The sequence below is a fragment of the Protopterus annectens genome, chromosome 8.part0, assembly GCF_019279795.1.
Source record: "Protopterus annectens isolate FY-2018-M chromosome 8.part0, PAN1.0, whole genome shotgun sequence".
NCBI lineage: Eukaryota > Metazoa > Chordata > Ceratodontiformes > Protopteridae > Protopterus > Protopterus annectens.
Genome location: NC_056741.1, coordinates 1,345,949,673 through 1,345,964,988, shown reverse-complemented (window position 1 = coordinate 1,345,964,988; position 15,316 = coordinate 1,345,949,673). Strand labels below are relative to the sequence as shown.

Here is a 15,316-nt window from a genome sequence, read left to right as displayed (position 1 = left end):
TAGAATAGAGACGTACAGATAAGTCTCAGCAAGGAAAAGGGGGATGGTGGGAAAGTAACCTGGACTGCAACAGTAAATACACTCGAACATCTACATTTATGGTAGGTACACAACTGTACTATGTTCATCGTGTTTCACTGTTGCAGTCATTACAATTGGGTTGAATCCCAAAGCTAAGGTTGAGAGGCTATCAGGCCCTGCAGAACTGCAGTGGCAAAGCCTGCCCTGGATTTAGAGTACAGAGGTAAGGGATAGTGCTTTGTAAAAGTATGCACTGAACTCCAAGTTGCAGCCTCTAAGATGTCTTTGGTTGGTACTCCTCTGAGGAAGGCTGCTGAAGTGGCTGCTGCTCTGGCTGAATGTGGCCTAATGCCCTTAGGCACTGACTTGCCATGCTGTGAATAGCAGAAACGAATGCAGTGGCCTATCCACTTTGAAATAGTCTGCTTTGAGATAGGCTTTCCTTGTGATCCTGCAGCATATGCCACTAGAAGTTGTTCAGTCTTTCTGAAAGCTTTGGTTCTGTCCAAGTAGAAGTGTAGCTGCCTTTGAATGCCCAAAGAATGCAGAAGTCTCTCACCCTTATTCTGTGGGTTTGCGTAAAAGGTAGGCAAATTAATTGTTTGGTTAAGGGCCACACTGGACACTACCTTAGGCATAAATGTAGGGTTTGTCCTCAGAGAAACCCTGTCAGGATGGAAAATGATAAAAGGTTCCACGGCCATGAGTGCCTGTAACTCTGAGACTCGTCTAGCGGAGGTTATTGCTAGGAGCAGAGCTGAATTCCTGGATAAGATTTTTATATTGGCTGCAGAGGCTGGCTCAAATGGAGGCAGTGTGAGTTTTTCCAAGACATAGTTGAGGTCCCCATGCAGGTATTGGTGCTCTCCTTGGAGGTCTTATGTTTTTGGCCCCTCTGAGGTACTGCCTTAGTAATGGAGAGAAAAAATAGATGGCTCTGTATTGTAATGAGCTGAAATGGCAGAGGCATGAATTTTGAGTGATGAAAATGAAAGGCCTTTATCCAGCATCTCAGTTAAGTATTGCAAAATCTGAGAAATATTTGGGACAATCGTGTCAATACTTTGTGCCTGGTTCCAAGCACAGAATCTCTTCCATTTTTCTGCATAAGATTTTCTGGTGCTAGGCCTCCAAAATAACATCCATCACTGCTTTAGAGAGAGCTGTGTCTTAAATGGCTACATTATCCGCCATGCTGCCAGGTTTAAGGTCCTGAGTTGGCTGTGCGGTATCTGACTGTCTTGTTGGGTCAATAAGTGAGGAATTTGAGGTAATGTCCAAGCTGGGCATTGAGACAAGCTCTTTAAGATTGGGTACCAGTGCTGGCGTGGCCAGTCTGGGGTAATCAGTTTCATTTTTGGCTTCTCGTCTGACCTTGAGGAGTACCTTGGGGAGGAGAGGCAGAGGAGGAAAGGCATACACTGTTAGGTTTTCCCAGCTGAAAGATAGAGCATCCATTTTCCATGCTAGCTTATGATAAGTCCTTGTGCAGAATCTCTGTAGTTGGCAGTTGTGAGGGGAGGCAAATAGGTCTATGTCCGGGCATTCCCAGTTCCTTGTTATCATGCTGAAGACTTGTGGATCCAATTTCCACTCGTGGGGATCCATTAGGTTTCTGCTTAGTTCGTCTGCCAGAGTATTTATCCTTCCTGGCAGGAATTGTGCTACCAGATGTACTTGGTAAGTCAATGCTGTGTCCCACAAGTTCATGGCTAGTCTGCAGAGGGGGTAGGAATGTGTGCCCCCCTGCTTATGTACCACATGACTGTAGTATTGTCCGTCTTTGTCAGTAGTTGTCCTGGATGAAGTAGATCCTTGAAGGCTATCAGGGCATTCTGAACAGCTAGCATCTCTTTTTGATTGATGTGTAGATGCATTTGACTTGCGGACCATGTGCCTTGAATACATCTTCCTGCCATATGAGCCCCCCAGGCATATTCTGATGCATCTGTTGTCAATGTCTGCCTGGCTGTGGGTAAGATGAATGGCTGTCCCGTATTGTGGTGACAGGCTTTTGCCCACCATCAAAACTTCTGTTGCAGGCAGGGAATGAGGGTAATTACTGTTTCCAGGCTGTGGCAATGTTGAGTCCAAACACTTTTTAGATACCACTGAAGTTTCCTCATATGCAGTCTTGCATATGGAATTAGCAGAATGCAGGATGCCATGAAGCCCAAAGCCTGCAGAATTTTTCTTGCAGATAACTGGGTTTTTGTTGCCAGCATTTTGAAATAAGTAGTCAGTTGTCTGTGTTTGTCTGGCGTGAGATAAGCCATCTAGGCAGTTCTATTTAAGCTTGCACCCAGGAATATTATCTCTTGAGAGGGTACGAGTTTTGATTTCTTTTTGTTTACTGTGTACTCTAGACCTGTTAGTAATCTTTTTACAAACACCAGATGCTGTAGTAGAATGTCCTTGTTCTCTGCTTGAATAAGGCAGTCGGTCCAAGTAAGGATATATTTGTATTCCTCTTTGTCTGTAAAATGCAATTACTGGTGCCAGGCATTTTGTGAAGACCCTGGGCGCAGTGGATAAGCCAAAGGGCAGTGCAGAGAATTGGTAGTGCATTGAGCCAGCTATTAATCTGAGGTATCTTCTGCATGATTGTCTGATTGGGACATGCAGGTATGCCTCTTTTAGGTCTAAAGTCACAAGCCAAGCCTTCTTGCCCAGCATGGGCAGAAGCTGCTGCAGAGTTAACATTTTGAATTTTGGAATATCCAGGAATGTGTTTAGGATAGACAGGTCCAGTATTGGTCTCCAAGCTTTGTCCTTTCTGGGTACCAAGAATAGCCTTGAATAAAATCCTAGTCCCTGTTCTTGCTGTGGTACTTGCTGAATGGCTCTCATGTCCATGAGGGATGAAACTTGTTTTTGTGCCTCTGCCCACTGATTACGTTTGGCCTTGGCAGGGTGTGAAAGTGGAACCTGTAGCCTTGTGATACGATATTTAAGACCCATTTGTCCTGGGTGATGATGTGCCAATTTTGTGAGAAAAGTGCTAGTTTTCCCCCCAAAGGAGCTGCCAGAAGATAAGTGCTTGGTGCTGGCAGGGGAAAATCATTGAGACTGTTTCCTGTATGGCTGTGATTTTTCCTCTCCACTTTTGGAGGTAGAAGCACCCTGTATGAGCCTTGGGGCTGTGATCTGCCTCTGGGGCGTCTGCATCTGCCTCTTTGTGGCCTGTCTAACACTGGAAAGGACCAATTCTTTATAGGCCAGTTCCTGCTAAATCTGGGAGGCTGTACCTGTAAGAAATCCTTGATTGTTTGCATAGATTTAGCTTTGTCCTCCATTTTCTTCAACACCTCTTCTGCTTTAACACCAAACAAGGTATCATGCTGTAATGGAGCATCTAATAGTTTTGCTTTAACATGATCGGGCAGATTCTGTTCTTTTAACCAAGCATGCCTCCTAATGACAGAACCTGTAACAGCAGCCCTGCAGGAGGCCTCTAGAGAATCAAAACCACATTGCAAAATATGCTTTCCCACTTGTTCAGCTGCATGCAATAAATCCTGCATTTCTTTGTTTTCTGCACAGTCTGAATTTGTCAACATTTTCTGTTTAAGCAGAGACATAAGATATTGTTGATATTTAAGCATATGAAACTGACAATTTAAAGCTCTTACAGCCAAGGTAGCAGAAGTATAAATCTTTTTCCCCCATCTGTCCAGGGCCCTTGAATCCTTATCAGAGGGGATAGGGTTTTTTGCATTGGAAGCCTTGACCCCTTTGGGACCCTGAGAGATAGTTTCTGGGTCAGCAGCAGGGATTTTATAAAGAAATGTATGTGAAGCAGGAACCCTGTAGTATCTGTCTGGCTTAACAGGAGCTGGTGGTAGAGTCAGGAGACAGACCGGACTCAGAAAATACATCATCTCCAATGTCTAAAACAGGAGGAATAGCAAGGGGCCTGTGTTGAGGTAATAAAAGGAAGTCTCTGAGCCTTTTCTTGGATTCTGAGTAATCTTGGCTCTCCCAGTGGAAATGCTCCCTCATAGTATGCAGGGTCTCCCCTAAAGAATAATCCTCAGGAGGAGAGGCTGAAGGGATAGATTCTTCAGCATCAGAATCCTCATAGGGAGGAAGAGTATATTCCTGTTCAGAAGAGGAATCAGAGGAAATGGAAACCTGATCTGAAGACTCATATTCTATCTCTTGCCTAGGCCTCTTATCAGGAGGGTGACGGGAACCCCTGAACAAAGTAATTAGGTCTTCGGCCATTTTAAGCATCTGTTGTTTAGGCATGGAGGCCTGTCCAGGAGAATGCTGTACTTGTTTCTTTGTCTTTAGAGCTGCTTTAGTCTTTGCCTTTGAAGCTGAAGTTGGTTTTACATATAACTGTGTAGGCCTGAAAACACCCTCAGAAGCCGATGCCTGCTCAGCGGCTCTGGACCCATCTGAGGGAATAGTTTCCGAATGTCCAATACCTTGAGTTTCCAGCAGCCTAGTTGGCTCCACTTGGGAGTCGGAAGCGGCCTGTGGCTCTGAGGTAGCGGGCATCAGGGGCTGTGAAAGCACCTCATTGAGAACTGGCAACAGGGCTAGCGGAAGCCTCGTCGTCGGTTTTGGACCTCGGATGCCTGTCCTTTTCTTTTTCTTTGCGCTTTTTATAAACTCCAGTAGTCGGCTGTTCCGCAGCATTATATAATTGAATCTTCTGCCAAAGTAATGAAATTCAAAATCGTACCGACGCTTAATAGTGCGTTGGTTAAATTTAGCACAAAACCGACAACTAGTAACGTCGTGGTCAGGACCTAGGCAAGGAATACAGTAAGAATGAAAATCCTTATGAGGTATTTGCTTCTCACAAGAAATACAATTATTAACTTTTTCTGACATCAGTCTGGAGCAAGAAAAAAGTTTCCCCAACGGGGTACTTAGCTTTAATGAAGACTTCAGATCTGAAATTCAAATTTGAAAATCTCAGGAGTCGGCCAACCGGCACTTGCAAACTGCTTTTACTTCGGGCACTGCGCAGCAAGAAAGACTGAAGAAAATGGCATCGGCTGCATCTTTTATAGCCCTGGTGCACTGACGTCAGGGAGGAGGCGACAGCAACCGACGCCAGACCTAGACTTTGGAACTCGGGCCGACTGCGGGTAGCCTGCCAGCAGGATAACCCAATTGTAATGACTGCAACAGTGAAACACGATGAACATCTTTTGTTTCTTTTCATCTAAAATACTGTTACTATTTTATCCTATGAAACTGGCAGTCAAGGGCCCTCATGGCCAGGGTAACAGAAGTGTAGACTTTACCAAACCTATCAAGGGCCCTGCTTACTTTGTCAGCAGGTAAAGGGTTTGTTGAAGAGCTGGCTCTTGCTCACTTGGGACCTGGAGTGACAACCTTTGGATCAAAAGAGGTGTTTTTAATATGTATTTATTGGAGCCTAGCACCATGTTAAACCTTTCTGGTTTTCGAGGTACTGAAGGCAGAGAATCTGGATTCAGGGAAGAGTCCATAAAAACATCCTCTACCACTTCCAATACAGGAGGAACAGACAAAGGTTTGTGTTCCAGGAGGTCAAGGAACTCCCTAACCCTCATTTTAGATTGTGGGCATTTCTGTGCCTCCCACTGAAAATGTTCCCTCATGGCATGAAATGTTTCCCCAAAAGTAATGTCTTCAAGAGGTGAGGCTGAAGGCAGATTCGCTTCAGAATCTGAATCTTCAAAAGTAAGGAAGGGTCCCTCCTCAAAGACAAACTCCTCCTGGTAACAACCATCTGAATAAGAACCCTCATCTGGTCAGAATCTTCATCTGAATAAGGAAGGTTCACACAAAACTTTAGGGGTAGGATCCTTCTTCCTTTTCCCTGGGGAAGACTCCAAAGGGGGATGCCTAGTTCTGACTAAGTAGATAAGGTCCTCAGCTAACCTGACCAGGTCTTGCTGATAACTCAGTGCATGTGAGCCAGTAGGCCTAGGCAAAGGACCTGAGGTAGAACCCTTCGTACAGGTAGCTTTGGTCTAGGGCCTAGGTATGCCCGCAATCCTGACGCCAGTCTCTTTGTAAGGAAGAAGAGATGTAGGCACTCACCTCAAATGAACGTCGTCGTTAAAAGATTGTTCATTAGAAACAGAGGTCTGCTGAGCAAATCTGGACTGGAATAGTCCACCTGAAAGCCAAGGTCTGTACAGCAGTTGACAGACCAAACAACATGTCAGGCTCCATACAGGTCTCAACAGAGCCCTGTGCCACCACCTCAGTTGCAGAAGGGTTGTGCAAAAGCACCTCACCTTCCTCAGCGACATGTCTTAGGGAACTGGCTAATGGTGAATGGTTGATATCAGAGGCCCTAAGTTGGGTTTTTTTTCCCCCTTGTCTTTCCTATGATTAAGGAGCTCAACCTTGGGACACCATCAGACGATGCAAGGTAGATGGCAGAAGATGCCTAGCTAAGATTTCAGCACTACGCCTGATAGTCCTAGAACTCAAACGGGTACAAAAATGGCAACTAGGAACGTCATGATCTGGGCCTAAGCAGGCGATACAACATATGAAAGTCTTCGTGTGGGATTTGCTTATCAGTGTGGAGACAGCTGTGAACTTTATCTGACATGAGTTAAACAAGAAAGAGAAGAGAGTTCCTCAATGGGGTACTTAGTTTTAGACTTCTCCTCTCTGGTGCGGACCGACTGAGGTGCTGAAGCACTGCTTCAGGCTCCGACGGCAAGAAAAGACTGATGTTGCGGCATCAGCTGGCTCCCTTTATACCCAACAGTACTGACATTAAGCTAGGATGTCCCCCAGCCTTAGGAAGAGGGAGATTCTTACTCTGGTAGTCAGGCCGGCCAAGGGCTTCCACAGTAGGAAATTCCACAAGTCAGGACTGGAACAGTGAAACATGAAGATAATCAGACATTTCCAAGGCATCAATACTTTAATAAGACTTATAAACTGCACATAAAACAATGATTTCAAAGGCCGCATGTTGTGGCCTATAGTGAGTTATCTGGTTACATTAAGATTATTATAAAAGGTAAGTGGAAAATTTTGAGGGGTACAGATGGGTTATTTAGAACTGTGGGCAACAAACCATTTTTTATCAATAAGACACTAATTATAATAAAAAAAAACTTTTGGAAGGAACTAACTTGAAGAAAGTTGGAAAAATTAAAAAGGGAACTATTAAGTGAGGAGTTTGAAAACAATGTCCTTGGATTTTAGAAGAATGCAGTAATACTCTAAATAATGGTTTAAACCCCAAAACTTATTTTAAGAATGGTAATTGTGGAACAACAGGTATTATTTATTTGGCAAAATGTTCTGAGTGCAATGGGTTCTATGCTGGTAAAACCAAGAAGGCATTTAGAAAACAGGTAAGTAAACATAATTATGATATTGGTAGGATGAATATAAACAATGACCTCATTAGACACATTAAAACTTGTAAAAGATTTTTATTTGTTATAACTGAAATAGTGGAAAGGAACCAGGAGATACAAATGGCAGAATTTTTAGAAAATAAAGAGGTAATTTGCAAAATTAGGTTGGACACTGGTTCCTTTCCCAGTTAACAGCATAACTCTGCAACCTGCACTTCAGTTAAGAGCTTTGAAAACACTTTTTTCTTGCAATGAGTTCCGTAAAGATTTAATTGACACCTCCTGCTACAATAGTTACAAGCAGTGTGGGGGACTCACCTCAGAATATAGAATCCTAAAATCTTGAAACCCAAACCATCGAGACAAAAATCTTGAAATTTCAAAACTGTGAAAACTCAACACATTGAATCTCATAATACTGAAAACACATAAGATACCAACACTGACAATATCCCAGCACAAGTACATACAGAAACATTACCCTACAACAATAAGCAGGGAGGCAAGCCAACTAAAAGGGTTTTTATGTCTAATATGTATTTTAGTAATTGTGTAAGGTCCACACCTGATTTTTATTATTTTAATTTATTCCCTGGTTGAAGCTTTTTTATAGAAAATTTTATGAGTTAAGTTTTAATCTTTTTTTACATTAGTCAGTTATGAAAATGTGCTTATTTAAATAGACTTTTTTGGTGTGAAAAAGGTTTTATAACTACAGAAGAAATGGAAAAGGAAAACAACCTTTTCAATGTGTACGTCTCTTTAAATCAAAGTTTTGACTATTAACTGTTTTAAATAATTTTAATTGAATGAAACCTGTGGTATAAAATGAGGCGAAAGGCAAATATTTCATTCTGATGAAGTCCACCAAGTGGGACGAAAGCGCTTAATCATTATTTTATATGCGGTTTACAAATTTTATTAAAGTTTTTATATCTTGGGAATGTCTATTCTCTCACTCCATTTCTTGTTTTGGTGTTTTTGTTTCAGGAGTGACTTTACCCTTTTTGGAGGTTTGTAGCACCCCTAACCTAGTCCTAGAACTTCATTCTCTCAAATTTTTCCAAGTTTCCATAATGTCTCTCTGACTTCTCATTTCATTATAATCCACTTCCCTAAAATCAGTCATCAGCTTCTTTACTACTGCATTCCTACACATGCACATTCTCTCTAAACTGCCCAGATGCATAACCACTGATGACTAACGGCAACTTTACCTGAACTTTCCTGACCCATCATCTTGGCAGGATCATAACCAAGATTTGGTGCTTTCTGGCAGAACCACTCACCAGCTTACTGAACTTTTCATAATATTTCAATCAACTTCCACTCCCTTCTCCTCTGTGAGTCAAAATCTCCAGCCTGTTTCTGTGATTCAGATCCCTCCTGCTAACAGCTATCTTCCTCTTATGCCCACTACATTATTCACCCCTAAGAACTTTTCATCATCATCCCTTACTTATTTTAAGTCCACCTACCAGGATAATGGACTGAATGAAATCGGCCCCATTTTTGCTAAAGCCCAGGGTCACAGAGAGCAAAATAAAAGTAATAAGTGTTACAGAGGATTATGATCATGTACCCGATCACAAGTAGCTGGCTGTGTGTGTTCAGGCCATGGATGCTAAGAAATTCATCTTGAGAGAGAAGTTTGTAAGGTGAATTTTGGCCTCTATGAAAGAACACATGACAAGCTGAAGTAGGAACATGGAGACATGATCCTAATTCTCTGTACAGCCTGGAGATTTACTGATCTTATGCACCATAAATGTTAAATGGAAGGGGGAAAATGTGAAGGAGCACAGAGTGTTTTACAGCTGTAAACTCAATGCCACACAAAGAATAGCCACCACAGGAAGTGCATAAAGATGTTAAAGCTAGAAAACAATTCAGCTGTCCAAAAATTCTGAATGAAGCATTCAACAGCTTTTATAAATGATGGTGCTCCATGACACTCCTGTCATGCTCAAGGACAGATGTTAAAGCTCTAACATGAAGCTAGCTTTCAGCAATAAGAAGTGATTAACAAAAGATTAAGCATCTTTCAGACCATTAGAAATGTGCTCAGCAAACAGGTCTTTTCACCAGTTTGGGAAAAGAATTCTGGTGTTCAATACACTGCAAAAGAATTAAAAACAACACACAAAAAATCTGTACTACAAGACAACTTAGTTTTGATCCATAAAGAAAGTTGATGACAGCACATTTTTGTACGAGAAGAGACTAATGCTGTTACAAAGAAAAAAGAACAAGGCATTTTGATTTATTTTTTTTATATAATACCTCAGTATTTCAAACAGGCAAGACATGCAATTGACCCCATCATTAACTGCCATCCCAAGACTTACGGAGTCAAACCACAGCCCCATATACTGAACACATTATGTAACCTTTTCACACTTTTCTTGCCCAGTCCGTCCTGTTTCTTTCATACTGTCCAAAAAAATGTTCAGGTCATACCACAAGTTATAAGCAAACAACAGCGCTGAAATCCAACAACCTGAAAGTTGAGTTTTAAGGACCAGTTTAATACACAATTCCTGACAAACACCTTTTACAATTTTCAAGCATTCTACAACAATTTAAGCTCCAAAAAGAATTCTGTACCTCCACATGACCACTGCTGGTGCAAAGGAAGCAGACTACCCGTGGGGTTACAGGTACAGAGGTCAGGATACTCAGCCCACCCATCTCCCAGACATTCTCCACAGCGCAGTCCTCCTAAAAAAGGGGAAAAATAAATACAAAGAAATTATCAGCACAGAAAACCTGTACAATGAGCACATCTGCTTCAAAAGTGATTTCATTTACTCATCATTGGCATAAATCAGTAAACTCAATCACCCTATCAACACCATCAGCTATAAAAGGTACAACTACAGTTGATAAACAGATGCATTCTTGCCACATCGGCTGATCTACAAAGAGCCCCCCCCCCCTAAAAAAAATATTCAGTTGGATTCATCCTTTCCACAGATTTCACATCAGCAAGTTTCCTTACTTGAGAATATATATGCATCTATTCCAAATCATGCTGATAGGTCAAGTACCACTCACCACTGCCATTAGTGATCACATTCCTGCAAATCAAGATGGACAATGAACATGTGTAGCAATGCCATTACTAAATAACCGATACACATATACTTCCCCAACTTAAACAGAACTCCAACAGCATGGGAATAAGGCAGGTTGGAGGACACATCTCTGCATACTGGATGGATGAAGAGTGCAACCCCCATTACGAACCGTCATTGAGGAGATGTAGTACAAAACTGTTGCACTTAACTCCAAAGACCATTCTTGACTGGTCCTTTTTTTTCCCACTGAATCCCAAACAGCAGACATACAAGGTAAAGCCAGAGAACCTTACAAGGAGGAACTTACACCAGAGTCCTGCAGTACCAACCTGATGAAGGAGCCCAAACCCACAGAGCTGAGACGGAAACTGTAATGCATGAGGAAAAGTGTGCATTGCAGGCCTAGCTTTGACAAAGAAAAGTTTTAAACAGAAAGCAGTTTTGAACCATAACCATGCCTCTGATGAACTGGACATTGAGCACAACATTTTCCACAAGAATTAAAGTTAGTCATTTGATGCTAAATGGAGCTACAGTCCACTTGACAAGTGATGCTTGGCAAGAGCCCTTCTTGACCAGGAGCAAATGAAAACAGTCTCGTCTTCCTTAACTCTAAATCCAGAATGTAAAGGACTCTTCTCCATCCCCCCACCACCACCAAAAGGAAAAGCGAACTGCATTTTCAAAGGCAACACGGAAACCACCTCAGAATGGAAGACTGGATTATTTCTAAGAGAAATCCACATCCTACAGCGTTACATACACAGACTTTTAAAGCTTAGCGATCCTATGAGCACAGGTGAAGTCAAACAGAAACAGACTTCCAAGAAATGAACTGCAAAGTTAACAAAATAACAGGATCACGGTGGAATTATGCCTAATGATTTTGTAGGTCAGGCCCATTTTGTGAAAGGAAGAAAGAGGTGTAGAAATATTCTAAGCAGCTGCCTCAACCAGTCACTGATGGGGCCATAATTCTGTCCTTCAACAAGATCAAGATGTGGAGAAATTACAGACCCATGCAACATGACCATGGGATAGCTGACTTACATTATACAAGTGCCTAAAAAGGGTCAGGATCTCCAGAAAGTTAAGTAAATAAAGTGGTTATTAAGCAATAGTCCACCGAAACTGGCAAATGTTTCTACTAGATTGCAACGATCACCTGGACAGTGGGATTCCTCAAAAACTGCCAAGACCACACCTGAAACATCAGGTGTGTCAAGAGATCTATAGAAGGTAAGCAACTCTACAGTGAAGCTAGCTGTTGCAGCATTTGGAGAAATCCTTGGTTAGGGGACAAGACTTTTTAGTATGGCATGAAACAAAGTCTGAAATGGAACACTTTTTCACCAAAGCTAACAAGCTTTGGACTTCTTCCCTTCAACTTTGTAATGAAATATGCAATTAGTAAATGCTTCATTGGCCCACGATGGAAAACACCTCCACTACTATCTTCTCTGTGCTTTGCTGAAAAGAGTGCAACAGATGGCGGTCCACATTACCCTAACAGACAAATAACTTCTCTCTGCAGTGCCCTCTTTCACTTCAGGAAAGCTCATGGTAAACACTACCTCTGAAACTAAACTTCCAAGAAATCACTAGAGAAGTGACTCAAGACAACCTGCTGGCCCATTCAATTCCTCAGAGATTTGACATGCATATGCAGCAACTAGAACGAACTCAGAGCTTCCTTAAAAAAAAAATACAAGGCCTAAAAAAACCTGCCTTATGCAGAGCACCTTAAAGCCCTTTCTGTCTATTCATTATCCTACAGATTGTTGAGGAGGGGATACATGTCTGTCTTACAATACATCCACAAACCCCACACTTCTGAATCTCCTGCATATTCGTAAGTCAAACAGTACCAGAAGGACAGGGTCTAGGGACCTGAATTTTGTCTGTGACAAACAGAACATACTGGAGAGACAGAAATGTGTCCTGTCCCAGAGATTGCCCCGCCTATGGAACAGGTTTCTCATACATGTGAATTTGTCTACTACCAATTTAAGCTCAACCTAGAGCAGTGGATAAAAAAAAATAGGAAATCTGCACCGAGCCTAGCACCCATGTCCCTTATGGACAGAGGTAGCTTATAAATGCATGGCCTTCAATGTTCTATTTGGATACAGGACACCATTATTCTTTTGGAAAAACTTGGCTAGGCTTAAAAAGGTATCCCAGGTCGGTACCTATTAACAATCTATGAATATGGCTACTGTCTACTTTTTATTGCCAAAAAAGCACTGCATTCCCGCAGAAAGGATATAACCTTGAGTCATCGTCGTCTTGCTTATCTAGATGCCATTTGAAGTACTGGTTGTGCCTGACCAAAGGAGAAAAATCCCTGGAAGCAGCTTTACTTCCAGGGCAAAAGCTACTCACACATTCCACTGGCTAATGTAAAGCCTCCTCCATCAAGGGAGACCAAACTCCCTGTACAATCAGACAGCCTAAGTGACTATATCATGTATATAGTGAATCAGGCATCAGAATACCACGAGTACGGCTCCAGAAAAAAATCATATAGTTGGTGGGATTGGTCACCAATCCAAAGCTTACCCAAGGTGGACTGAGCCTAATATCAAGAGAAAGTCTCCGAATGTGTGGAGACACTACATCCATTGACACGACTGAGTCCAGTGCAACACCACCATCCTCAGATTTGCAAACCTCATCATTGAGGTCATGGCAACAACCATTAAGCTCAAAAGATACAAAGTCTGGGCCATGCTTAGCAGCCATTATAAAAAGCAAAGACCATGGCCTCTTGGGTCCTCTTAAAAGAGTATTAGGAGCAGACACTGGAGAGTTGACTCCACAAACAAAAGAACAAACCTGTGGGAAGCAGGCAGACAGGAATTTCTTCAACTTATGGTAAAACTGTGGGACTGAAAGCTACAGAAGTGCACAATGAAGTGACGTTTCCAGAATCCCAGCATCCAGACACCTGCAGAAAGTACAAAAAGAACATACAGACCTTTATGCAGTAGTCACCACAAATATCATCTTGCTGAAGCCTTCAGGTGCTGAGAACATCTTATATGACCATAACTAAGAAAAGTAATGCCCATCCAAAAAATTTCTCCCACAAGCACCAAATCCTGATGTACCAAAAAGTCTAACATTCCATGACACCAAGCAGATAACCCATGGCAGCAAACACATCAACCAATGCAAGGGAAGCAATGCAAAATAAAAGCATACAGTGTATGTACTGGATAATGTCTTTGTGGCACAAAATGGGAAGGAAGCCAGTACTCCTTTTTGGGACCAAGAAGAAATGAACGCCAACCCTCTCCCAACCCATTTCCAAAAACTGGGACAGACTCCACCACTCCTTTTAGCAGTACAGTCTCTGCCCAACAGTTCCACTAACATGGAATGATCAAAACGCAATATACCATCTGGCTTTGTACTAGTAAGTTGCAGGATGTGGCCCAGAGTGGACACACCTAATACCCACTGGTCCTTTCCAGTTTTCAACCTCAGGTAAACTGAAAGAATCACAACCCATGGGCAGTTCTAAATCAAAGTTGGCACTGCACAGAAGCAGTGTTTTTACGCAACTCAGAGTGCATGGAGTGGGGGAAGGGGAAGGACTGTGTAATGTTTCACTAGTTTCATAAGGAGTCAAGAATGCCTCATTTGCTTTCTGGCTGCTTGGCCACAGAAAAGTACATAGAAGCAAGCAAATCATCAAAGCCCTCCAAACTTCTAGAGGCAAAGTCCTTAATAAAGAGATGGTCAAAATGTCCCTAGGAAAGATGGCCAAAATGTACCATCCCCTTAAACCAATAAAGTGAATACAAGAAGGACTTCAACACTACCATCCCTCAAGGACACAAATTGATCCAAAGCATATACAATCAATGTTACAGATAGCTGCAATGCATGAACAGTTCTTGTCAAAGCTGGTTGCCTTCTTGACTCACTCCATATATCCAAATGTTAAAACTGTTAAACAGTGAAATAAAAATAGTTAATTCAAAGCAGGCTTTGGTACAGTGTAGTGTGAAGGCACTGTCTATCAACTAATGATAGAAGAAATGGTGGAAGACTGTTGTGAAGGAGTAATTAAGTGGAAGTTGCAGACAGGAAGCGATGGTGTTCTGCAACGAATAATTAGAAACCCCACAAAAATGTTGAGACTTCCTGTATAAGACTTTGCAGTAGTCTGGGAGCCAAAAAGACTAAGCAACAGTGCCTAGGTAACTATTTGAAGTGTGCATGAAGCAAATGACCACGATCACACAGGTTGAAGAGGAGTTTTTGCATTATCAGCAGATAGTCATGGAGGCTGTTAAGCAGAAAAAGTGCAAGATTCGAGACAAGGAACTTAAAGCATCTTGAACATAAAACGCTGAACTACCACATTTAACCCACACTGGGGATTCACTTCAGAATATAGAATCCCAAAATCTTGAAACCCAAAATATCAAGACCAAAATCTTGAAATTTCTAAACAGTGAAAACTCAAAACACTGAATCTCATAATATTGAAAACACACAAGATACCAATACTGACTATATTCCAGCACAAGTACATACAGAAACAATTCAAAAAGAAGCCATATGACTTTTCTCAAAGTGCCCCCCTGCTTCTCCCAATGTGGGGGGCCCACCCCTGCTACTTAAATATATCAACTTTGAGACTGCACTTAGTGTAGTGAAGTGAAATTGCTTTAGGGAACATTTCCCTTTACTTCACTGTAGTGCGATCTCGGAGTTGGTAGATTTAAGTAACAGGGGGTGTGGGGGGTGCAAGGGGTCTCTCAGCGTCCAGGTAAGTTTTTTTTTTTTTTTTTTTTTTTAATTACATGTTCTAAGTTTTAAAACTTCACACATATAAGTTTGATTATATGAGGTTCAAAGTTT

At 41.9% G+C, this 15,316-nt stretch overlaps 1 protein-coding gene across 5 annotated transcripts in view; it reads right to left on the bottom strand.

Annotated features, from left to right (window-relative positions):
- KMT2A (lysine methyltransferase 2A) overlaps positions 1–15,316 on the bottom strand; it is a 3,231,120-nt gene that overhangs the window by 2,088,806 nt on the left and 1,126,998 nt on the right. For all 5 annotated transcript variants that reach the window (XM_044080894.1, XM_044080898.1, XM_044080897.1 and 2 more), the window contains exon 10: positions 9,966–10,079. In XM_044080894.1, the coding sequence (XP_043936829.1) occupies positions 9,966–10,079 (114 nt within the window). The remainder of the gene's footprint in view (positions 1–9,965; positions 10,080–15,316) is intronic.